This window comes from Sylvia atricapilla, chromosome 3 (genome assembly GCF_009819655.1).
Source record: "Sylvia atricapilla isolate bSylAtr1 chromosome 3, bSylAtr1.pri, whole genome shotgun sequence".
NCBI lineage: Eukaryota > Metazoa > Chordata > Aves > Passeriformes > Sylviidae > Sylvia > Sylvia atricapilla.
In genome coordinates this window covers 12,290,248-12,315,318 of record NC_089142.1, presented here as the reverse complement: position 1 = coordinate 12,315,318, position 25,071 = coordinate 12,290,248, and the positions used below count along the sequence as shown (strand labels likewise).

The window sequence follows — 25,071 nt, the reverse complement described above, 5'->3', positions numbered from 1 at the left end:
CAGGAAACAAGAGAAAAGGGAAGCAGATTAAGTGCACAGAACACAAGTTCACTGCATAAATGTACCCTGTCGTATACTGGCTAAATATATATATCAGGCTGTTTAACTCTGTGGGATCTGAACTCCCAGCTTCTTCACCAATTCCAGGCCACAACAGGAGAAGCATCACTAAGGAGAATCTCTGAGCTTATTCAAAATACTGTCAGTTGCAATGCAAAAAAGGACACTAATCAAACTCACCTTCTTGAATAAAAAGTAACATATAAGGGAAGAAAACAAAAAAATAAGAATTTTCTGCTAACAGCAACTTTCCTCATCTGCTATTAAGTGCAAAATTTCTGTTCCCCTTGGAGGATCTTAGCGGTATTTGTTGTAGCTGTTGTTTGATGCTCCAAGAAAAAGCTTGCCCCCTCAGCTGAGGTCAGTAAAATAATCCTCTTCAAAACAACAGAAACACCTCAGCAAGAGTATTAGCATGGGGACAGGAACATAACATACTAATTAACCTCAGGATAATTAAGCCTTTTCACTCCCTTCTAGAGTAAACAATTTATTCTGGTCAATTATCAGATCACCAGGATTGGAAAAAGGGGAGATAAGCTGCTAACAACAAGCATTACCCAGCAAATTTCTTGGTCAGTGGTACAGGTTTTCTTCTTGCTCATCAAGACTGAAAATTAGTGAGAGGTGAATGAAAGTGGCAGTGGGACAACAGCCTTGATGCTGTGCAAGCAAGGTTCAGCAAAGCCAACACAGATATGTTACCAACCCTTCTAGCCACAAATGCAAAAGCACAGCACCACAAAGGTTGTAATGAAAAGTCAATCCCATCCTGTTACAGACCAAAACCAAAAAAATATATTGGTCCTCAACGGGTAATTTGTCTTCTCATACCAGTACATTCCACACAGAGTCCATTTCTGGAAATTCTGTTCTATTCTTCTGACCTTTATCTGCAGTTTTCTTAGGTTGGAGAACTCCTTTACTGTATTCCTCAGGACAACAAAGTAATATAGCTCAGATGCCCTCAACTGTGACTATTATGTTTATGTTATCATAAGAACTAAAATTTGAAAATGTCTTGGGCACAAAATTAAAGCAGTACTTTACAGTCAAATCCCTTTATTTGTCCTTAAAGCAAAGGAATAACTTCACCAGAAAATGAAATTATCAAGATTATTTCCTTTTGGGCATCAACAGTGCAAAAATCATAGTGAGAATTTCTGACAATTTATGATTCTGGCTTGTTGCATAAGTATTAGCTGTCAGAATTTCACATCACAATTGAAATAAACAAAAAAAGACACAAGCCTTCATGCAATAGACCAAATCATTCCTTTAAAATATCTAACTTGACTAACTAGCAAGTCTTGAAAGTCTGTCCTAACCAATGGAAGAGGAGCTCTCCTCCCATTGCCCATTATCCTTGTGATATTATGCTCTGTCATTTCCATTCTACCAACATTTCTCCTGTTCTACCAGAGGTACTTATGAACTCTTCAAACAATATCATTTTAAGATGAGAAACACAGGACGTGTAGACTTTTCCATGCTTCTATATATTTCCTTTAAATTCAGATAGTTTTCCAACAGTATACTTGATTCACTGGACTAGGAAAATCACTGCTACTGTGACTCAGATGCTAGTAGACAGAAATAAATGCTCTACGATTTTGAGGATTCACCTTCTAAGCGTGTAGCTGAAATACCAGATTTACATCATTACTGACCATGTAAGGAGTGAGAATGGGAGAAACCAAGGATTGGCTATACACCTTCAGTCACAAAAATGCGCTCTCTGATACCTTCTAAAAATAAGGTATAGCTTTGAGGCAGATAAAGGACCCAGGGATGCACTTCTGCTTTCACAAACAGCCACAAGATAAAGGTGATGCAAGCCACCAGTGAGATGAGTCAGAAGACATTCTACTACAGAATGACATCTCCAGCTGAATGTAACATGTTCATAAAAGTTTGAGATCAATTTTCTTTTCCTCATAAAGAACTCTTAAGAAACACAAAAAAGAAACCAACCCCCAAACCCATGGCTACATCTATTCCCATGGACAGAAACTAGAATGGCATTGATGAAACCAACTAGCAGGGGGACCCATTCTTTACTACCAGCATCTAAGACATAAATTTGAACAAACATCTGTTTCACAGTATAAATTAAGCATTTAAGTCTAGCGTTTAGGGTTTTTGGAAAAAAACAAGTGTGTTTATTTTGGTCAAAAGTATCTGGTTTTGTATCTTGCTTTCTACTTCAGTGACATTCCTTCTCTCAATACTCCTGGAATTAGTAACAATGAATTATAAATTATTATTATAAATTATAAATTATTATAAAATTTTATTTATTAATTATTATAAATATTATTATAAATTATTATACAAATTATAAATTATAAATTATATTGATTTTTTAATGGCATCCAGACCAGTTTTGGTGGGTTTTTTTCCTGGTTTTTTTTGGTGTGCTCTTCCCTCAATCTTCTTATACAATTGTTTTCAAAAGCTATTGTTTAAGAGTAGATTAAACACAGAACCTACTCTTTCTAGCAAACAACTTCGAATCCAGTATTTATCACAGTCACACACAGCATTTTACCAAGATGGAACTTAAGATTAGCCAAAGATCAAATCACAGTTAAGAGATAAACTGCATGGTGCCATTGATAAGACTTTGCTTATTAAATGGCAATGGGCATACAAATAGTTCAATGTAACATCTCTGTCCTCATAACTTACACTTTGCAAAGGCTTCTTAGCTCTTCCTGTAAAATAGGACTGTTAAAAAAGCTAAAGTAAGAAAAAAATCCACAAACTTTTTTCATCAAAGTTGTCTTGCAGCAGGAAGATTTACAGGCTCAAAGAAAGCTTTCTAACAAGCATGAATTAATTCTTCACAACCAATATATTTTGCAAGACCCACAGTTGTGGGCTACATTTTCCTTTAGCATCTAAGCAGAAGACAGTAAAATGAACATCTCAGCAGGAACATGAAAGGCTTCCTAATTGCAGAATTGGGAGAACCTCAAAACAGGCTTTCTGCTGTAAATCAGGAGCCATTCTTGACACAGAAAAAACAATTCTCTCATGCCACAGTGGTGATTACTTCATTTTCAGAAAACTTGTGACCAGAAGTGTTCTTTTAGCTACAGCTGAGAGACAGGCTGAAACCCAAACAGTCCAGAGAGTTTCTGCACAGGAGGAAAGAACTGGTATAAATTCAGAAAGGCTCTCTTTGAGCAAACAAGAGTTTTTATGCAGGTACCTCAGTAAGAATGGCAACTGGTGCCTTATTAAACTTTTGTATGCTACCTCTTCCATTTAGTATGGAGTTCACCACGAAACTGCTCTAACCACTGGCAATGGAGAATGGGCAAAGTAGTGCTATTCCAAAAACAGAAAGTTGTCAAAGGAAAAAAAAAAATCTTCAAGGAAAGAGGATGAATTTTCAAAACACCATATGTAAACTAAAACAGAATTCAACACACCCTAGGAGAACCTATGGAAACTTTCTGAAAAGCACTGTTCTTGCTGAAACTTCACTTTTCCTGGGAAGTACTAGATTGCCTTGTACACAGTATTGCAAGGTAACAGCACAGACTATACTCATTACTGCTCAGTGCTCATAAGCTGCTTTGAAGACTGATAGTGCTGTTACCTAAAAATGACACTTGATAATGTGCTTCAAAAACTCTTCCACAAACTGAAGCACTTGTTTGTTTACAGCACTGCAGCAGAATAATTATGCATAACCCAAAAGGCTGCTTACAGTGTAAGTCAGATCAGCTCCTTAACAGGCTTAACTCATGCACTGGCTTTTTAGAATAGCTTTTATGCTGAACATTAATGAATGTGGCTTTAAAAAGAAAAGAGTACTAACCCTGTAGAGAGGGTGGCACTTGTCCTTGAAACATGGTGCCAAACGAGCATAGATCTGCAGGCTATAGTAATAACTTGCCAGCTGGAGAGATAACGCTGAATGTAATTGCTTTTCAAAGCATTTGTTGGCATCTACCACCTAGAAGAAAGAGAGCATTAATTTACATGAAAGAATTAGCAAGCATAAAACATTAAGCATACAAACTTTCTACAAAGCTACTTGCTGTCATTTAGAAATAGCTCTGACTATGTTTTTCTGGCACAGAAGTGAATCAGTAACCTCTACACATGAAGACAATTCTACATTATAGTGGTTTTTCCCCCTTGCACAAATACCTAACCAAAATGTTTTACTCAAACTACACTATTGCTGCTTCTATACCACAAGGTTATTATCTACATTTCTGAGTTATATTAGAATTGTCAGTCTGGTGGCCCAACTTCTATTCTAAGTAAGAAAATGTGTCTTTTCACCAGTGCCATACTCAATGGACTGTCCAATGGCATTTGTTCAGTTTCCTTAATATGCACCAGCCCAATCTGTAAAAATGTGTATTAAAATGAATTCAAATGCTTAAGATTTTAAAATCTTAAGGAAATGAAATTTTCTAATGGAATTCTGAAATGCTATGAACAGTCTTTCCTGGCAAAAACATACAAAGTCCCTGTCAACTTACCTGTGGCAGTGCAAGTAGATAGGCAAGAGACAAGGCTGCATCCTTTGGTAAAGCATCACTTGCCAGTTGTAGCAGAACTGCAACACACAGGGAGCAGATACAAAGTGTGGATTACTGACCCACTTGGCCTTGAGAGCTAGCAAATGAAATGTTTTCAGGGCAACTATATTTTATTAAACACTAGCTTATGCACTCCAGACATACTTCATTAAACACTTATCAGTGCAATCCAGAAAGAGCTAATATATAATTAAACTGCAGCACAGCTTTACCTTAACTTCCAGGCAAAGTGTTTGATGTATTAACCAAAGAAGAATGAGACTATACAGCAAAAGATGCTGAACAAAACCACCTGTACTTATTTTCAAGAAGTAAGTATTTTACTTGTAAAATCAAGGAAATTAATGCAATGTTGTATGGGTTCAAAGATACCAAGAAGAGGAATGGTACAAAATGTCTTCTCTTCAAGCTGGAGCTCAAATTCCCTTATGAATGGACACAAAAAAACATATAAAAAACTTCTGCCTTAATTAATAATAAAAACAAAAAGTTCCAAGTGTTGTAAGAAACACCAAAACCAGGTTCTGCCACATACTGAAAACAAATATTAATACTACAGCAACTGAAATAAATTCATCTAAGATACATATTCTGACTATAAACACATATACTTCTGGTAAAACTGACACAAAAATCACCTGCTTTTCCTACATTATAGATACCAAACTGGGAGGGGATGTTCCCATTGTTATAGATTACATTATTACTAATGTTATTAATAATGATATTATTTCAATAGGAAGAAACTATCTTCCAGCAACATTGCTCTTTGTTTATTTCAAGGAAGTCTCAAACACCTGTATTCCCACATTACATAAACTCCTCTGCAGGGCATGCTGGTAAAAACCCAATTACTTTACACACACTCCCCCACTGAATTCTTTGTTCCAAAGAATGACTTATAAAAGGCATGAATGACCAATTACAACTTTTAGATTATCATTAGTTTGCCATCAGCCTAAAGTGGATTTACATGCTGGCTCTCAGCCAGATACAAACACTAAATTTCTGGGTGACAAGTCATCACAGAGGCTGCTATATAAGCCTGTCCAACAGCACCTATCCTTTATGCTTCAAATAGCTTCTCCTGTGCTTCAGACAGCTTCTTGCTACTGATAGTTTGTTTCTGCTACACTCTAAATAGTCTGTATGCTGTCCAAGCCAAGACTGTAAGATCTCCAGAAATATCTAATATTAAAATCTTGATGAAATTTGCTGGTTCCTCCTCTGATCACAGGCAGTTACTTAGGTATTCTTACAACCACTTCTAGTTAAACAGGAAAAAAAAAAAAAAAAAAAAAAAAAAGGGGACGAGGGAAGGAAGTGTTTCACCTTTGCTCTCTTTTCCCTTTCTTTGGAGAGTTAATGTTAGTAAAACCTCTTGAATAAACAATAAATTATGGGTTGCCTTCCAACCTAACTTCCCCACCATGACAACTGGCACACTTGCAAAACCTGATCTTCACCATTAGGATAGCTATAATTGGAAGGAACACAGCAGCAATACAGGGCTAGAAAACCATATTATTTTCTTCGCACTTTTGCATAAAGTGTGACACAATGGCAACCCAGCTGCCAGAATGTACATAAGAAGGAAGAGCTGCCTCCATTGCCATACCTTCTGAGAAAAAAAAAATTCCTCTGTACTGATTCAATAAATTTTCTGCATGCTAGTGTGTTCATGATAGCTTTTCATGTATCCTTACTTAGATGTCCACTTTACATACACACAAATACGTGTATACCCAAATTATTTCATACAGCTTTCTGTCTCCCAGTGAAGCCCTGCAAGAATCCTCTGCAGTCTAACAGGGCTGAGTTCAAATAACAGGCTCCACATATTAGCAGGATGCCATTTGGTCCTGTCATGTATCTTCCCAAAATTTAAAGGAATTTAATGTCATTTCAGACCGCTGCCAAATCTGGAATTTGCCAAAGGGATTAGACATTACAGGGTTGGCAAACCAGGGAGGGCAGGCAGTGAAATGCAAAATGCCAATGCTGCTGTCCCCCTGCTCTCCCACAAGCACACTTTCTCAGGAAAACACAAAGCTATTTAGATTTTACTAAGGCTAAGTATTGAAAAAAATGTTTTATTTGTGAAAACTAGAATGTCCCAGTATCTATAAAGTTTCAACTCACTTTCCATGGATTTTCTTCAGAAAAGAAACGCAGAAACTGCTTTGAGTCTTCAAATGTTCATTTAGCCCTTGATAAAATCTCAATAATCTTACAGGTACATACTGCAGTTAAACAGCAGTATCTACAAGTAACTACAAAATCATGGGGAATATTAAGGTATTACTTACTCTAAACCCCCTGAGGATTAATAGGTATTACCAACTGTCTTGGGTTTACTTTAAGTTTAGAGCCTAAAATGGTTACAAGGATACACAGCCATCATTTAAAATCACATCTTCAACCTCCAGATCAAGCCCTAAGGCCTATGGAGAAAGAAAACCCCAATTAAACAGAGATGCACAACATGGCCTCAGCCACACCAAGTCTGGGTGCCCTATCAGCCCACGGCTGAGGAAGGAGTGTTACCATTTCACTTGGAAATACTCAGTTTACCACCTACATCCAGATAGCAAGGACAAGAAAAGTCAAGATCCAAGGCTTGTGACACTACCAAATCCACAAAAGCAGCAAAATACACTGAGTTCTGTTACAGAGGTTTTCAGGGCCCCACTGGATTGGGCTCTGAGAAACCTGGTCTAGTGGAATGCATCCCTGCCCATGGCAGGGGGTTGAAACGAGATGATTTTTAAGGTTCATTCCAACCCAAGCCATTCTATAATTTGACAAAGATGCACAATGCCTGTGGGGGAGGTGGTTAGCCAGTCACTCACACTGCACATGTCACTGTCATAGTAAACAGAGTCTGATGCCTACTCCAACCTCTCCTAAGACAAAGTGCCAAGTACAGTGAAGATTTCTTTGCTAAACTGCATCTCCCTCCAGGTTCTTCAGTTCTTTTGATGGAGTTGAAACCTGCTGCTGTAGCTGTCCTAGAAGACAGCTAGAAGCAAACAGCTGGGATTCAAACTTGTCAGCAAAATCAACTGAAATCTGCTACGCTTGCAATTACTAGGCTAGTGCAGTAGCTGACATCTCCTATTCGAATTCAAGTTTTGTATGGCAAAATCCTCCCAAAAACATACAGGAAGCCTGAAAATTATAAAAATGCAGAATAAGTGGCATTCATATCTGTGTGATTTCTTAAACTTCAGCAGTGTGCTATCAATATGTACATTTCCAAGCTGCACATTCCTGAATGTGTTGAATCATCGTAAGAGGTGGGAACCAATACTATTAATCCAGGGCTGAACACACTACAAATAGTAAATTTTTAATCCAACTATTTACAGAAAGCTCTGTTACACTTACGTTTAAGAACAGTTTACTGACTACCAAAAGGTAATATACAGCAGGACTGATGAGTCCACAGCCCATTTTTCCAGAGGAAAAACATGGAACTCCTGTTTCAGAGCACAGCTGGAGGGACCCTTAAGTGAAACTCTGACTATAGGATAAAAGTGGTGGAAGAGAAATATTAAATAGCAGAACATTATGCTGCGCTCTTAAGAGGAAAGAGACAAAGACTAAAGCTAGAATCTAAAATTTCTTTTCTTCTTCAAGCAGAAGTCCCCAACACTGAAATTTCCATCTTAAAAGCAGCCACTGTAGTGTAAACAGTCAGTTCCAATTACTCAAGTTCAAGCAGGAACTATTACCACAGACCCGCCAATTAAATCATTTTCCCTAAGAAAGCAATAAATACTTTTTAATCCTTGCCCGCCCTCCTCCCCCCTTTAAGACACAGGAATCAAAGCTGAAGGCCTATGAGCGTTCAGCATGCAACACATGAGATTTTAAGTACTGATTTTAAAGGATTATTTTGCATTAAAAAAGCATGTAAAGAACAAAACATGCACATACGCAACTTATACAAGCTGTTGCTAACCTTTTCTGATTCACAGTGTGGTTATATTAGAACTATACAGGTTATCTGTACAAATACCACATATCTCAAACAACTGAATCATGTACTTACTTGTAAGACAGACATGCTGTTTTTCATGAAACCGTTTGAGTAAATGTGTGGCTTATGAAGAAAACCTGTCTTGAACCTTCTCATATAGCAAGTGATTTAATATACTCATTTTTCATGACAGAATTTACCACAAGTAATACATATATCTTCCTTTAAAAGACACTAAAAGCATGTAGATATTTAAACAGTTAATTTCTCAAACCAGCAGGAGGCAACCAAAAGGAAAGATAAACAACCACAGGTGTTTTTTTTTTTTGTAGTTTGTCTTTTTTTTTAAAAAGCTAAATTGTTTCACTTAAGAAATTATTAAATATAACCTATAATGTGTAGACATTTTGGAAGAAGACAAAAAGTTCTCATGATTCCAGCTGAAGTTAAGCATTAATTGGCAAATACAACACTACAATGAGCCTGCAATACTGAAACCTGGATACACAGTGGCACAGAATTTGACCAATTAAATGTGCAGGCATACAAAGAAATAACTCACACTGGCTTGCAAATTCCCATTACCTGGACATGGTAATAATCAGAGAACCTTCAACAATTCCTCCTATCATTGCCAACCCACAAATAACACCTTCAGGTTATTTAAAGACAACTTTCATTTTTGGAGTCTTTGCTGAGCAACTCCTCTGAAAATCACCACTTCCCTTGAAAACTCTGCAGCTATTTCTAACAAGACTTCTTACCAACAAGAGCTGTGGAACCAGATCAAAATTCATGCAAAACACCAGACAATACTTCAGATCGTTCTGCGCAATTCTCCACACTTAAATGCACCCACAGATTACTTTTGAATTTACTATATATGGAGTGAATACATACAATATGTCCATACCTTCTGTAGTTGGAAGTAGGTCTTTTCCTTCACTCTTTGTTTCTGCGAGCTTCCCTGTTCTCAGCAACACTTCAGCAAAGCTTTCCAAAGAATTGTTCTGGTATGTTCCATAGCTGACTTCAGACTGGAAGTAAAAAGACAACTGACACATGCACTCTACACCTGCACTTTCATTTGGATCACTTGCATCACATGCAGTTGCCTACCTCAGTTCCTTCATTTGCTTTCCTTTGTTTAATTCTGGATTTTTTCCTACTATGGCACAGAATTTCAAGTCCCACATATAATCAAAACCTCTATATTTTCACTTGATTATAAGATCGCAAAAAAAACCTGCAGAGTTCTGTAACTGTAACTTACTTCTGCAACACAGGGATCATCAATTAGAGACTCATAAAATGGATGGCAGCCTTGTTTTTCCACAGTAGCATTTTCTCCAGGCCCACTTTTTAATACATCTCCAAATTCTTGGCCCTGGGAAAAATAAGTATAGTTGAGCCTAGTTGTAAAAAAGCTCATAAAAATTCTGTAAACACTGTGCAAAAGGGAAACAACTGTAAATGAAAAGATCATTGAATTCAGTGGGGAGCAAGAAAAGAGTCATCTTACATAAACCAGTTCTGAATGAAGTCCAGTATTCTTAAAAAAAGGAAAGAGAATCATGCTCAAAAGCAGTGTCAGAAAAAATAGTATCACAAACAGAAAATTCACTGAAATACAGAAAGTGGAAAAGAGAAACTGAAAAGGAACAGCTTTGAATACAAGATGACAGAGTTTAAAGAGCGGGCTTTACTGCGCTTTGTTCCCCAATGTTTTAAAGTTCTGCCAAATTTCAATTAGGCCTTCTTACACTATACTAAGAAAACAGGAGAAAACAGACTAGAAAACAGTTTTAGACCCCTTCCTTCATTGGGATTTCCTTGCAAACAGTCCCATGATGCCTGTAGTTCATTTACTGATTTGAGGCCTTCAGCTATCAGGTCCTACAAAGGAGCTGAGATTTTATACTAATGTATCACAAACTTGTGAACATCTGGAGACAGATCAGCAATCCCTTACATGTAATGGCCGCAGATAAGTTAATGATCTCTTCCACCACTGCCCATCACTGACAGCGTGCAGCATGGCTTTGGTAGTCAGTGTTGTGTTGGACAACACCTTCATGGTTTTGGATGTCGTCCAGTACAACAAATCGGCGGACTGGCCAGAGGAGATGTTGGTTTCATCCTGTGACATATCCAACACACAATGCAAGGGTTAGACTCCTGCTATAATTATGTTAATGACTTAAAGCCAAACAAATGCGTTAGAGTTCAGACACACTATGTTAATAACATATTTGAAAGGTCATTAATTCAGGCAGCAGCTGCCAAAAAATAAACAAAAGACAAACTAAAGCGATTTAGGAGTTTCACTGTGAAGTAAGTGGTGTGATCACCACAATATTTGGCCCCTTCTTCAGTTATCAGCCCTTGTTTCCACAGAAAGCACCGGTTTTAATTCCAAAGTTTATAATGAAAATATTCAACATTTATAAATGTTGAATATTTCCACTGAAATAATCACCTCTCTACAAATGTGAGGATTGAGTATACTAAAGTTAATCTTTGATAATTCAAGAAAGTTGATACCATCTTGTATTTTTACAGAGGCAGCATTAAGTAAGTTGAATTCCCAACAGGGGAAATGGTAGAGATGTAAATATACATCTTTAGACCGAGTAATAAAGTATCATCAAGCTTTGAAATTCTGCAGCTGGCACACAAAATACAGAAAATAGCCAGCCTAAATGACTATAAAACCCCAACTTTTCTCAGTCAAAAACTGCTTCAGCAATACATGCACATATACCTTCTCTTAGTGTGAACTCAAACAAAACTCCATTCTTAAAAGCAGAGATATGTTCCACAAATGGAGCTCTCTATACCAGCTCTTTCTCATGTAAAACATTTAATACCCAGAACATCCCTGTTGTCTGATCTGTGCTATTCCAGTGCTCAAAGGTTTGTGTTAATTGCATGCTTTACAATGCGTGCACATTACTCATAAACATATAATTAGAGTACTAAGTTAAACACAGTTTTTGCAAAAAATTAGTACTTTCCTCCATATAGCAAACTTCAACAGCCATTTTTATCCCTAATGACTCTACTATTAATTTCCCCATACACTGAAATAGAATATTTCAATATTCTATTTCAATATGTGAAGTATATTGAAGTAGAAGTATATTGAAATAGAATTTTTCTAGAAGTATATTGAAATAGAATTTTTCTAGAAGTATATTGAAATAGAATTTTTCTAGAAGTATATTGAAATAGAATTTTTCTAGAAGTATATTGAAATAGAATTTTTCTAGAAGTATATTGAAATAGAATTTTTCTAGAAGTATATTGAAATAGAATTTTTCTAGAAGTATATTGAAATAGAATTTTTCTAGAAGTATATTGAAATAGAATTTTTCTAGAAGTATATTGAAATAGAATTTTTCTAGAAGTATATTGAAATAGAATTTTTCTAGAAGTATATTGAAATAGAATTTTTCTAGAAGTATATTGAAATAGAATTTTTCTATCTGTATAACTGCATGGGAAGTATTAGTTTAGAATTTACTAACTTATGACAAAATTTCAAACATGAGAGCCAAAGGATGCCAAGTCATGCTGAAGAGAAATACATCCCACTGTAACCTCAGAGGAAAAACATATCAGCTTCAATAAGGTAGAATTTCATGTAGAAAACCTTATTTTTAGTAGCTTTTACTACAATATACAGTATATTGCCTCAAGCTGACCATTGAAGGAGCAGGTTCATCTCAAGTCCTTCAGCATTTTTATTAATATCTTCTGATATCATACTGTGCATTTCACAGATACGCCGTTAATGAACTAACTGGCTAAACTGGGAATTTCAGCTCTTGCTTCACCAAATGAAGAAAGTGCATGCCAAGCACAACCTGTCAGAATTTTTGCTACTCTGAAAAATTAAAACCAACTGAAAATCCTAGGTCTGGTGGCTTGGAGGAGAATTTCTTGTTCATATGTTTTTTAAATAAATCACTTTTAAGTATTTAGTAAGACAACTTTTTGTAATTTATTATAAATGTTACATAGAGAATACTAATTCCTCTCTAGTACAGTTTTTGAGTAGATGCTGTGAGACACCTAGCTGATTTTTCATGGAGGAAAACCAAACCAAACCAAAACAGAATGAGAAAAAAACCCCCACCCAAGTTGTCAACTGCTTTTGAGCAAAACACTTTTCTTTAAATCAACCTCCTTCAGCACTGTGAAAACTAATGAGCCAACTTGTATCTGGGTGTGAATGCTTATGGCACTACTGGTATCAGATAAACTCTACTGACTTTTGTTTAAAAAGAATTTCAACTCTTACAAGTCATTACAGTTTTTTTCAGCACAAATAGAAATTCTGTATTCTGAGAAGCCAATTTACTCTGTACCTGGAGCAGCAACACTTCCAGGTTACAATTTTTTGCTATCCCAAATCAATCTATCACAAAAGAAGTTATTTCTTAAATAAGGTTGGAGATCTCAAGAAATCAACTTCAATTGTATCTTCAGGGAGAAGGTGTATTTTGGGGGTTCTGAGAGGTGTTTGGGGGAAATAATTTTTTTCTATTAATTCTTCCTGACATCCTTGAAATAATAACAGCAACAACAAGTTATTAAATAGCAGGCAAATTAGCAGATTCAAAATCTGCTTGAATCTAAATGGTATAAAAAAAGACAGCCAACAAATTCTGAATTATCAAGTTACTCTACAATAACAGCTACAATATTTATATATATATATGAATAGATATATTTATACAGCATATGTTTATATACATATACCTTTGCTCCTACATACACTTATATAATTCCAAACAGTCTAATGGGAGGACAAATAACAAAGCCAATTGTTTTTGAGACAAGCCACACAAGAGACCAGCAATAAATTAGAAAAACAGCATGGGTTTTAGGACTGTTGTTGGTATTTAATGACAATTAGTCAAGGTGCAAGGATTAAAACATTCAAAAACCATACACTGTTTACACTTTGTATGTTAAGAATCATTATATGTCAAGACTATGAAGGAAATGAAATGATGTAGAACAGAGTCTGTTCAAAAACAGAGCATCGCACTTTAGGTCTTCCTTTTTCCTTTCTAGTACTTCCATTGCCAAACAGGAATTTAAAATAGTCTATTTACATAAATGTTAATGTAGAATCTACATGTATTTTTTTGTGCCTTGGAGGGTTTTATATTGGGGATTTTTAGGGGTTTTTTTTCCAATATTTGTTACAGTTATGAACCAGCTGAAGTGAAAACCCCCATCCAATAAACCAGAGCCTAATTGAGAGACTGTGGAAAAGATTCAGCTCAAGATAACAACACTAATATTCAGGAGTCACTGAATGTCTAGGCTCTTATTAGGGTGATAACATCACTGGAAACAAGCAACCCAGCCTTAAGCAGACATAATGCATTTCATTCAGCTGCTGAAACACAGGCTTTAATGACTGCCTGAGACATACAGCAGTAATTAAGACAGCTGCTTAACACCTGCAAGATCTGACAGAGGACTAGACATTTTGAGGCAGCAGCTAAAGGACAAGAGCATAACTGATTCTCTAATAATTCCTAACCAGACGTGACAAAAATGTGTGACCTACCAATTTAATGTAAACAAATGTTCTAAGAGATCCTGTCTTTTCCCAGCTGTAGTGCTTGGGAAAACTGGAAAAGCAAATACACTAATGCTCTGTTAATGAGAAATTTTCTTTTCTTTAAGAAGCCTTTAAGAAAATCATTCTTATAATTTGAACAGATTCTTCTCTAGAAAATACATCTGCTTTTCTATCAAGAGTTCATTTTCAGAAGAACTTTAAACTTAATTTCTCTTGGGTTGATGTGCCACTTTACAGTAATTATGCTTTCATATTCAGATATGTAAAAAAATAATGATTTATAAAAGAAGTAAACATATTTTAAGTATTATGCAGATTTAACAAAGTCAGAGCTCACTTACAAGGCAACTGATTAATATTGTTTTGTGCTTATACACAGCATCTCATGACTAAGCATTTTATTTGAATTTAATAGTTTTACCATAATATTCTGAAAGGCTTTTCATTAATCAAGAGCTTAATCTTCTCATCAAGATATTTTGGTTGAGAAGCACAAGATTAGTTGTGTAGGCATTTGCAGCACACACAAGTAAAACGGATGAGGAAGTAAAAAGGAAGAGGATTGGTGAAACTTCACATTTGGCTTAAAAACAATCTGGTACATTGGAATCATCATAGCTTCCAAAGGATAACCCCTCAAGTTGATTCCATGAGTTCAAACAACAGTGACAAGCTGACACAAAGGTTGTGCAAATGCATTAGCACCTATAGGACAATGACATGCATCTTTATCACAGCATTCATGAACTTCTTTTAGGGTATGACCACCAAAAACTTGGAAAAAAGTTATGCTGAAGTCAACATGACAGTAGCATTAAATGAACCATTTCTAAGCAGTCTATGTATATATATTGCCAGCTCCTGTCAAGATTTCTACAAGTTTTAGGGGGGAAAAATTGGAGGAAAAATTGAATAAAAATGAAATTATATTAGAATTTTCTAGGGAAGAGTTCACCAAAAAACAACTGAAGAAAAAGTATGACCAGCTGGTGATGTTGGTTGACCTAAAGGAAGAAATGGTAGTGGAGACGAATAATTCAATGCGAGACAAAAATAAGAGAGATAGAAAAAGGTCACTAAAGACTTAAAAAGCAAAACTAATATACTCATAGATACATATTTGAACGCAATAGAAAAAAGGGATGCCCAAACACATGTATGCCAGACCTTTATCAAGTCAAGATAAGAAATCTTAGAGCACCAATTTGAAAAGGTATCACTGAGAAAGAACATTTATCAATTCCCTGAAATAAGGGTTCTTTAAGTTAATCAGGATGTAAGTGAAAATGAAAGGAGTACAAGAAAAAGGAGAAAAGTCTTCCAATTTGTTTCTTTTTTTTCTTAAAAGAAACTAAAATTCAGTGTAAGACAATGAAGGTGAAGAGCACAAAATCAGATGAAGTGTAACTACAGGGATTGCAGTTATGTGATTCAGTGAAGTCAGAGAAGCTGAGTTATTGAATATACTGCTTTTCAAACACTGCAGGTGTCTGTAACAAAGGAAAAGGTATACAGTGAGTAAATTTTTGGCTATGTTTCCCCAGTGTCATTCCAGGAAATGAAAAAAGCTATAAATCCCTATTAAGTCAACTGGGAGAGAACAAAAATGAAAGAATTAGCAAATATACAGAACTTCATTTCCTACTGTAACAGTCTGAAACACGACATGCCAAGGAGCCATATTAAACAAATGGAAAATACACCTCAGCGCAGCAACATAGAAACTTGCCAGGTCAATTGTCTACCTACTTCCAATTCTGAAGAGACAATCAACCACAATTAAGGGGAGGTAGGGGGGAATGAAAGCTTTATTGGAGAAATTTTTGAATGTCAATTCTCCAGCACAATGGAAATTGCTTCCAATATGTGAACTGAAATGATAGGGAAGTTAATTAGTGAGTTTACTCAACTCTGATAAACCTTTGAATAAATTTCTGAATAATTTATATGCATGTCTAATTGTTCTGCCACAATACAGTACCACAGCACAGGAAAGGTGATGCATAACAACTTTTTTAAAGACATAAAAATATTGTAAACATGTGCATTCACACCCATATCGATTTTATTAAAATCTACTTAATAACCTCCTGCTCAGAGAGATGCAACCACCAACTTCCAGAAAATAAAAGGCATTTGTGCCAGTGAAACAGACCTGTTTTTCATATTAATGATTCTGGCAGATACAAAATGTTTGGCCCTCTCCCTCTGGATATTGTCTACAGTGCTGTTTTACCTTCCTGCCATTCATTTTATATATATGCAAATACACACATGTACATGTATGTCCATACATATACAGGCACATATATATTTTTACACATATATATACATGTACATATATAAAAACATACACAAAATAAGGGCATATTCTCCAAGGAGGCTGAAACTCACATAATTTCTCAAAAACCCACCCTATGTAACATGAACCTTCTCTTTCTTTCCTTCCCTTCCCTCTTACTCCATTCCTTTTTTATCCCTTCTTTCCTGAATTTCTGTAATGTTTTTGATCCCCTCTCCTCACCCCTAGATTTATCACTCATCTATTCAATTAAACAAAAAACAGAGAAAAGAGTAAACTAAATATAGAATTTTCCACTTCAAAGAGTGTGAAAAACATTCCCGTTTTCATAAAGAGGTAAATAATTACATCTTCTTTAAAGAGAGAAAAATACTTGCAATTGTGCACATACAGACATAAAATAATAGACATAAAAGCAGAAAGAATAACAGAAGACTTGTTTCCTGTTGTCCTGCCTGTGGAATACTCAATGTTGCTTCTGATCTTACATATAAAAATAATTTCACATGCAATATATGATCATTATAAAATAACAAGTAATAAACTTCATGAGGCACAGAACTAAGGGGGAAAGTAAGTTTAATTCAAAACATTTTTTGGTTAAATATATATTTCAGGTTTAAATATTTTGTTTTGCAACTGGGACAGATTTAAAAAGAAAACTACTATATAAATGTCTATTTTAATATAAGTTTTGTTAAGAAGTTACATTAAAAGAGGCACTTTTCCTGCCTCTGTGTTTATAATTTTTTAATAATGCTAACATCATGCAGGAAGAAGCAACTAAAAATCAGAACGAAGTATAAATACATAAGCAAAACCTTGAACTTAATCTAACAACAGAAAGTAGTATATGCCTAATGTTGCTCATTTGATACAGTGAGCAGAGAGATGTTGCTAAAAACTCAAATTTTGTTCTTCAGAATAACGTACAACAAAGTCATTATTACATTTAAAATTCACATTACAACTTACCTCTGTATCCTTACTGATCAACAAAGAAGGCCCCGTGATATTTGAATTCTCACCTCCTTCAGAAGGAAGAAACTGGTAATTCACAGCCTGATAAAGAATCTAGAAACATGAAATATATATTATCTTTTGCCAGTCAAATAAGCCAACTAAAGAATTATGACTGATTTCACAGGAAACACAAGAAACTGTGATGTAAATGCTTCTGTGATAGAAAAGAGTGCAGGAGAAGATGCAAAGAAGAAAACACAGCATCTCTGACATCCTCTCACTATTGTAGTTACTAGACAAAATTACTTTCCCTTCTCCATGTATTTTATGCAATATTTTTCCCACAATCTAAAAGGGTGTTGGTTTTTTTTTGTTGTTTGTTTTGTTTCGGTTTGTTTTGTTTTTTGTGGTGTGGGGTTTTTTTTTTTGGTTTTTTTTGGTTTTTTTGTTTGTTTGGTTGGTTTTTTTGTTTGTTTGTTTTTTGTTTTTTTAATTTTATATACCATGCTGTACAATGTAGGGTGAAGAAATGTCATGAAAACATCCATGATCTGAACTGAAACTCTGAGGCACTGGGCAACTCCACAAAGAGAAGTGTTCCACAGGACAGTGGCTTTGTGAGCAGAAGCTCTGCACAGAACTTCCACCTTTACAAGTTGCCTGTATTCTCCCAGATGCTGCTGTTCAGGGGATTTTTTAAGGAAAAAGCTACACACTTGCCCTGTCCTCAACAGGCTGCACACGTGCTGTAGCTATGACTCTCTTCTCCCCCATTCTTATATTCTGCATCCAAAGACCTCTGTTTCTGTTACACAATTATAAATCTAAGAACATTGTGAACTCTTAGACAGGTAAGACAATTATGAACTCAAACAAGTCATAGTATGTAGGCCAAGCCCCAATTACAGTGAACAGAAATTTAACATTTTGACAACCTAAATTACTGCCCTTCAGTTTTGCTATGTCACCTTGACATAAGTTGTATTTAAATGCCACAGTTATGTGTTCTGACATATATACTGTGATCAGCTCAACACCGAAGAGGTGATTCTATCAAGTCAGTCACTGCAGAGTTAATAAAGATTGCTCAGACACAAAGCCTACTGCAGTTGTTAAAACCATTACATTATTGAAATCTGTGAGAAAACAATTTCATTGCATATTGGGTAGAGATCATAAATATCATAGAATAAATCCTTAATAGACATTCACATGGGCATTTAATGAAGTTACATAACAAAGTATAAATACCTGGAAAATATTTTGAAATTTCATCAACTGCATTTGCAAATAAAATGTTTAAATCAGGCAATCAATAAAGAAATCAAAAGATAATTTAATGAAATTATCTTTAAAGACATTTTAAAGAAATTATAAGATGGAGAATGCAACTGCATTTCTACTTGAGAAACCAACTCCTCACACAGAACTGCTTAGAAAGAGATGTCATTTGCTGAAATACAACAATGAAAGTAGAAGAGTAGAGCAGAACAAGTACAAATATACTTGAGGGTAGAACTTAAGGGAACAAACTTGAAAACGAGCCCAAGTCCCCTTCACTTTGGTAGGCACTGAACCTTCATGAAAGAAGCTCCAGAAACAGGTACCTGGGTTTGCAGTGAGCTGCTCACTGCCAGCAGCGCCTCGATGGCACTGGGGGGACAGTGTGTCAGAGCAAAGGCCATGAGCTCCTGGCGCATCCCCAGGTCCTGGAAGCCTTCTGACTGCCCAAGCTGACTGCACACTTCCCAGCTTTTAGAATAACCTACAAGGGAACACAAAACACACTTCTTATCACAAGAGAAAGGAGGATGCTGCCCAAATCTTACTGGATGAGATAAAGGGAAATGTGGTATTTGTGTCAAGGCTTAACATCCTCTGAAAAAGGAACCATAAAGGCTCCAGAAACCAGAGATGTAGCACAACTTTAGACTGACTCAATACATAAAAAACTATTTTTTATCATATTGGAGGTAACAGCAAAATAGTCATCTGTAAGCTTACATCCTGTATTTTTACGTATTATAATAAGAAAATCATCATTTATTTCAGAGCATGATGTGGAGTGACTGTAAGAAACAAAGTATAAAATATATTACTTGATATATTAAAAAAATCTCAATAAACCTTAAATTTTCCCCCTCATTCTCAAAGCAGAAAAAAAGACGCAAAGAAACAAAAATCCCACCTTTCTTAGTATCTTGACACATGTATTTCATTCACCTCCACTCATACTGCCACATACACAAATTATATAAATAGCATGAATATATAAATATCTTAAATAGAAAAGCAGACTTCTAAAAGACCCACACTTTTTTGCTAGCTGCATTCACATGGTTTTACCTGTCTAAGAGGGATACAGTGTAGAAATTGTGGTTCCCAGAGGCATACAAAAAGCTCCCTGAGGTTACACATCCAGTAGTTCAGTACACACTTATTCCATGCAGTATTTGCTTTATGTGTCTCTATTTAATGTCAGTGCACTTCCACTAGCAAGATCTAACTGCTATTTCAATGAAATGGAACAATCTGAAATACCACACCTCACAGTCAGACAAAAGTCAGAACTCAGATTTCCACCATCATCACCTCATGCACTCCCTTATTTATTCACTTCACCTGTGGCCATGAGCTCCTGGCAATGCATACTAGCTGCTTTGTAGTCCTGGAAACTGAGAGCCTGTTCCACTAAAAGGATTAAAACTTGACCTTTTCTCTCCATCTGATCATCTCCTGTAAGAAAAAAAAAAAAAAAATCAAACTTTTTATTAGTTACTGGAATTAATGGTCAACTTAAGCGTGCTACTTTATTTCTTAAGAATTAACTATATACCACAACATGAAAAGCCCCTCTTGAAACTAAAACAGAAATAAAATTGTCCGCTTTTTCCTGAAAGAAACAATAAAAGGAGTATTTAAAAAAAACATTACCATCATAGCTTGCAAAAAACCCAAACCAATTAGTATGTTATGTCAAGGCTAAAAAAAAGAACGTTTTGAAAATTTTCATGTGATGGCCAAAGCATAGGTCAAAACTGATATTTAAGCTAAGGGACATATAAATCAAAATCCTGACACTGAAAAAAATAAAGTCTATGTACTGTAATAGAAGAAAAAAATTGACATGTTTGTTTTCCTATAATATACAAACATCCATTTTAAACTGCCACTTCATGGCTCCAAATAATGCACAAGATGTAGAAAATGTAAGCATTTAAAAATCTCTAACCTCATAAATTGAACGAGTAGAACTGAAACTAGTTTTTTCACACCATATATCTGTCTCAGTCACCAGACTTTCTGGACAATGCCTCTTATGAATCAAAAGTTACTCTTTAATGCTATGGAAGCCTTCTGACTAAAGTTTCATCAGGAATCTTTGCAGAAAAACATCCTGACCTCAATTTTAATACATCAGCATTCACAGATGAAAATCTAATGAGACAGCTCATCTCGTTTTCAAAGTCAGTTATAGTTAATATAAGTAACGTTTATACCTGTCACTAGTCATCTATTTTTTTTTAAAGTTTTTTTCAGTTTAGAGTGAACAATTTGCTGGCACTAGTTTGTCCAGTCTTGTGCTCAAAATACTATGTATGTCCATGCACTGTATGAGAAGATGACAAAACATACATAGGAAAATAATCTATTAATTTAGGCAAGAATTTTTAGAATAAAAACAAGTGGATTTTTCTAATGCAAGCTTCTTGCTCATGCTTCTCCTCTGTTATTAAAAGCAATTTTATGCAGTGTTGTTACAGTCATTTGAAAAGGGCACTGGTTTATGAAACTGTATTACTACAACTTGTGAAATGCAAATATTTCAGAAGGTTAAACAGATCCAGTTTCCAAAACCATTTAAAGAGTACATGTTCTTAAATTGCATAGCTGTTCTTTTTAGCTCCACTTTGCAGATCCATCACCACAGACAAAGCAAATTTCTTTTTAAAGCTTTTTCAAAAGGAAAAACTGTAGCAGCTGCACTACAGTGACATTCAGGCAAGTGAAGTTACCCTAATTACTAAACTCAATCAAGCCTCCTCTAATCCCTGCACATCACGACTAACTCAGCTGGGAGAACAGGTTAGCTTCCCATCATTTTATCTCCTGGCCTCCTGCTCAATATACTGCCAGCACTCAATGTTGCAAATTAATCACATTCAAGGCTCTCCTGTTGCAAAATTTTGCCCTCTGGAACCTGGGAACCTCTCATTCAGGCAAAAGCAATTACAGATGACAAAGAGGTGCTTCTATCCTCACAAGCAAAATGTGAACTGTCATTTCTCTAAGCGAGGAACACGTACTTGCCACTCACCTCCTGAAGCCCACTTCACCCTGACAGCTTGACTTCTTACAGAGAGATTTGACTAAGTAGCAGACACAAAAGAAAAGTCAAGAGAAACAATCAAACTATCATCCCTTAGATTTCAGACAAAATAATCACTGCTATTTATGCCCACTTAAAAATCAGTGGGAAGAAGGAAAGAAAGGAAGAACACTTGGACCAAGGAATGGTTTCTTTAGCAGTGCTTGAGCAGCTGTATGGTATCAAGTCCCCCATCCCCAGTGTTTCAGCACTTTTGGTGCAGCAGGATACATCTCTTCATGTTGTACAAAAGCACATGTATAAAATAAAAGGGTAACTTTCCTTCCAGTCCATGGCTGTACTTGCTCATCTTATCTCCACTCACTGACACTTCCATTACCTCTCTGTTATAGCACAGAACTGTTATAGCACAGTTATAACTCACTGTTATAGCACATAACCACCACTGGCTCCAGGGTTACTCAATGAATCCCTGAGTGAAGCCCTTTTTCACACACCTTTCATTAACCATGCAGGGACTGATAATGCTCACTGCTGCAGTTTAGTCATTGTCTTCTACTCAGACATAAGAAAAACTCACTGCTTCAGCTTTGTAACACATTGTTTGATGGTTTTTTAATAATAAAGTCTTATAAAAGGAAGTTTTGAATTCTAAATTACCTCCCTTGACATTTTGACAACTATCCATGACTTAAAACCAAGACAGGAATGACAAAATTCTTCAAATGGTGACCTGATTATATTACATAGTAATTATGCTTCAAGTCTTAATGATAACACCTGATACACAGACTTAAATCAAATTCAGAAACTGGAAAGTGGAAAAGGATAACCTAAATGATTCTGAGGCTTCAATAAAAATAATAAGAGAAAAACATAAGAGCTCAAAAATAATAGATTTTTTTTTTGTTTGAGAAATAAAGGATATTCAAATACTTTTTAAAACTTGTATCCAGTGTGGATTATATAAAGAAAAAAGCTGATTGAAATACCTTGGGTAAGATGCATGCTATTTGTGAATGGATAAAATAACACTATCCTGAATGAAATCATGCCAGTAAAACTTAGAAGTCAAATGATATCAAAACTGTACATACACTTCAGAAATTCCATGTCACCTAGATTTAGGAGATCTAGGAGTTTAGAAGCCATCTACATGGTTAATTCCAAATGCAAGAAAGTCAGTGTTAAGAAAGATGGATTTAAAAAATAAGCTTTAACTAAAGAATCTGAGCAAAGTTTAAAGCTACTCGATTCACTTATGGATTTTGAAATTAAATAAATCACCATAGAAAGTTGTGAGAAAAGAGAATAATGGAAACATTTCTAGAGAGCCTGACAAAGGAAATGACCAACACTCAGTAGATCTTTTTGACATTCAGTAAGAGTAGAGAAGATGCTCATGATTTCTGATACAGACGCTTTTTCTCCTACTTGTTTCTGCACACATCTACTCAAGTAATTGCATAAAGTGGATTCTTCACACCCGTTCTTAACAAAGAGCACAAATTAAGTGAGGATTGCAAGACACAGAGCAGCTCCAGCCCCCTGAGCAGGTGCAGATTTTCTGGCTGTCATGCTGAGCACATTCTCCCTCACTCACTTTACCCATCTGTGAAATTAAGATAACAGTTGTGGGCTTACTTTGCAGAGGCAATGACATGAGGCTTAAGTAGAGTTCACTGTAATTAATCAAATACTTTAAAACAATTAAGAAGCTATCTGATACATCATTACCTAAGCAAGATTTTAACTTTGATAAGTATGAATATAAATTCTATTATTCACTTTCAGTGCTTCTCTCTAAGCAAATTGTATTCAGAGTACTCAGTTCATAAAGCTCCTCAATAATGACTCTGTGTAATCTACCCTTGCACCCACAGTAAATGCATTCTTTTAAAATTTAATTTAAAGAATGTATGTTCTTAGGGTTTTATAGTCTGTTACATACAATAAAACACAGCATATTATTTATGCTCTATATAGACACAGACAATTTACATAGACATGGACAGATGCCGCAAACAGGTCTTTCCCAACCAGTAATTGTACAGGGTGGAGTAGCAGGAGAAGTGGAGAAAATACTGAAACAAATTGCTGCAACTGAGCAGACAAAACACAAGACAGCACTCTACAAAGTGGATTTGGAACGGAAGGAACCACAACTTCAAACATGCACAATCAATACTAGTCAGTATGTTCCCGAGGACAAAATCAGAACTTCTTACACAGCAAAGGTGGCTCACAGATCAGGGTAATTGTGTAAGCAGTGAAAACTAGTTAAGGACAAAAGTCAAATCTTTCTCCTGGCAGCATTTTATCTAACTCTACATTAAATTCATAAAGTTGAATCCCCTTTTTTCAATATCCACACCCATCTCAAATATCTCAGTAAAACCATTTGGTTTCATCGTAAGCTGTTAGAAATCACAATACCCTTCCCCAGTAGTTTTACACCTGCAAATAAGGACTACCTGTACTAAAACTGCAGGGAAGGTTTTCCTTTTCTAATATTAAGTTTAAAATAAAACAATTCAGAATTCTTAGAATCTGTATACATGGTTTGCCCTTTTGTCTATAAACTACTTCGTGGAATAATACCCGTGTTTGTTATTACAGGATAGGGCTACCAAGTCCTAATATAACTCTTCATCATATTAAAAATAGTATTAGTAATATAAATGTTAATAATTAATTGTAACTTGGTAACTTAACTTACAAGTTGACAGGTACATAAATACCATTTCTACATGTCTTGTTTCATATTATGTTTTTAATCTCTACCATCAAATTACACAATGCTCCTTATTACAGACTGTGATTAAGGCTATACCAGCATTTCACTTAAAATCTGTTTTCAAAAGAATTAATAATCAAGTTATTCAAATTCTAAGACTCTTTAAATTCAGTGTAAGGTTACCTATTCTATCATTCATCAGAGGGACACAGAGGACCCAAGAGTAATCCTCTACAGCCTTTCTTAAATCATTTGGAAAAATACTGTATTTACACACATGATTTGAAATCATGACAATCATGTTTCCTTTGTATGCTACTGGGTAATCTGCTGGATACTTGTCAGTAAGTTAGACAGTCAGGCACAAAAAATTTGCAGTAACAGTGGTCTGCTGTTTCAGCTTCCAAATCCAGAAAAACAAGCAAACAAGAACATTCTAAAACAAGTAAGTTTTCTTAAAATGAAAAAATCTGTTTTCAATAGACCATCTCCTACAACAAGTAAGTTTAGGTAAAATTCAC

At 35.5% G+C, this 25,071-nt stretch overlaps 1 protein-coding gene across 1 annotated transcript in view; it reads right to left on the bottom strand.

The window, feature by feature from the left end:
* Positions 1-25,071, bottom strand: part of NBAS (NBAS subunit of NRZ tethering complex) — a 161,165-nt gene that overhangs the window by 73,477 nt on the left and 62,617 nt on the right. Inside the window, exons 33-40 of the mRNA XM_066314779.1 lie at positions 20,106-20,219; positions 19,091-19,248; positions 17,496-17,594; positions 10,586-10,753; positions 9,887-10,000; positions 9,527-9,650; positions 4,569-4,645; positions 3,893-4,030 (exon numbers count right to left, since the gene is read on the bottom strand). Of these exons, the coding sequence (XP_066170876.1) occupies positions 3,893-4,030; positions 4,569-4,645; positions 9,527-9,650; positions 9,887-10,000; positions 10,586-10,753; positions 17,496-17,594; positions 19,091-19,248; positions 20,106-20,219 (992 nt within the window). The remainder of the gene's footprint in view (positions 1-3,892; positions 4,031-4,568; positions 4,646-9,526; positions 9,651-9,886; positions 10,001-10,585; positions 10,754-17,495; positions 17,595-19,090; positions 19,249-20,105; positions 20,220-25,071) is intronic.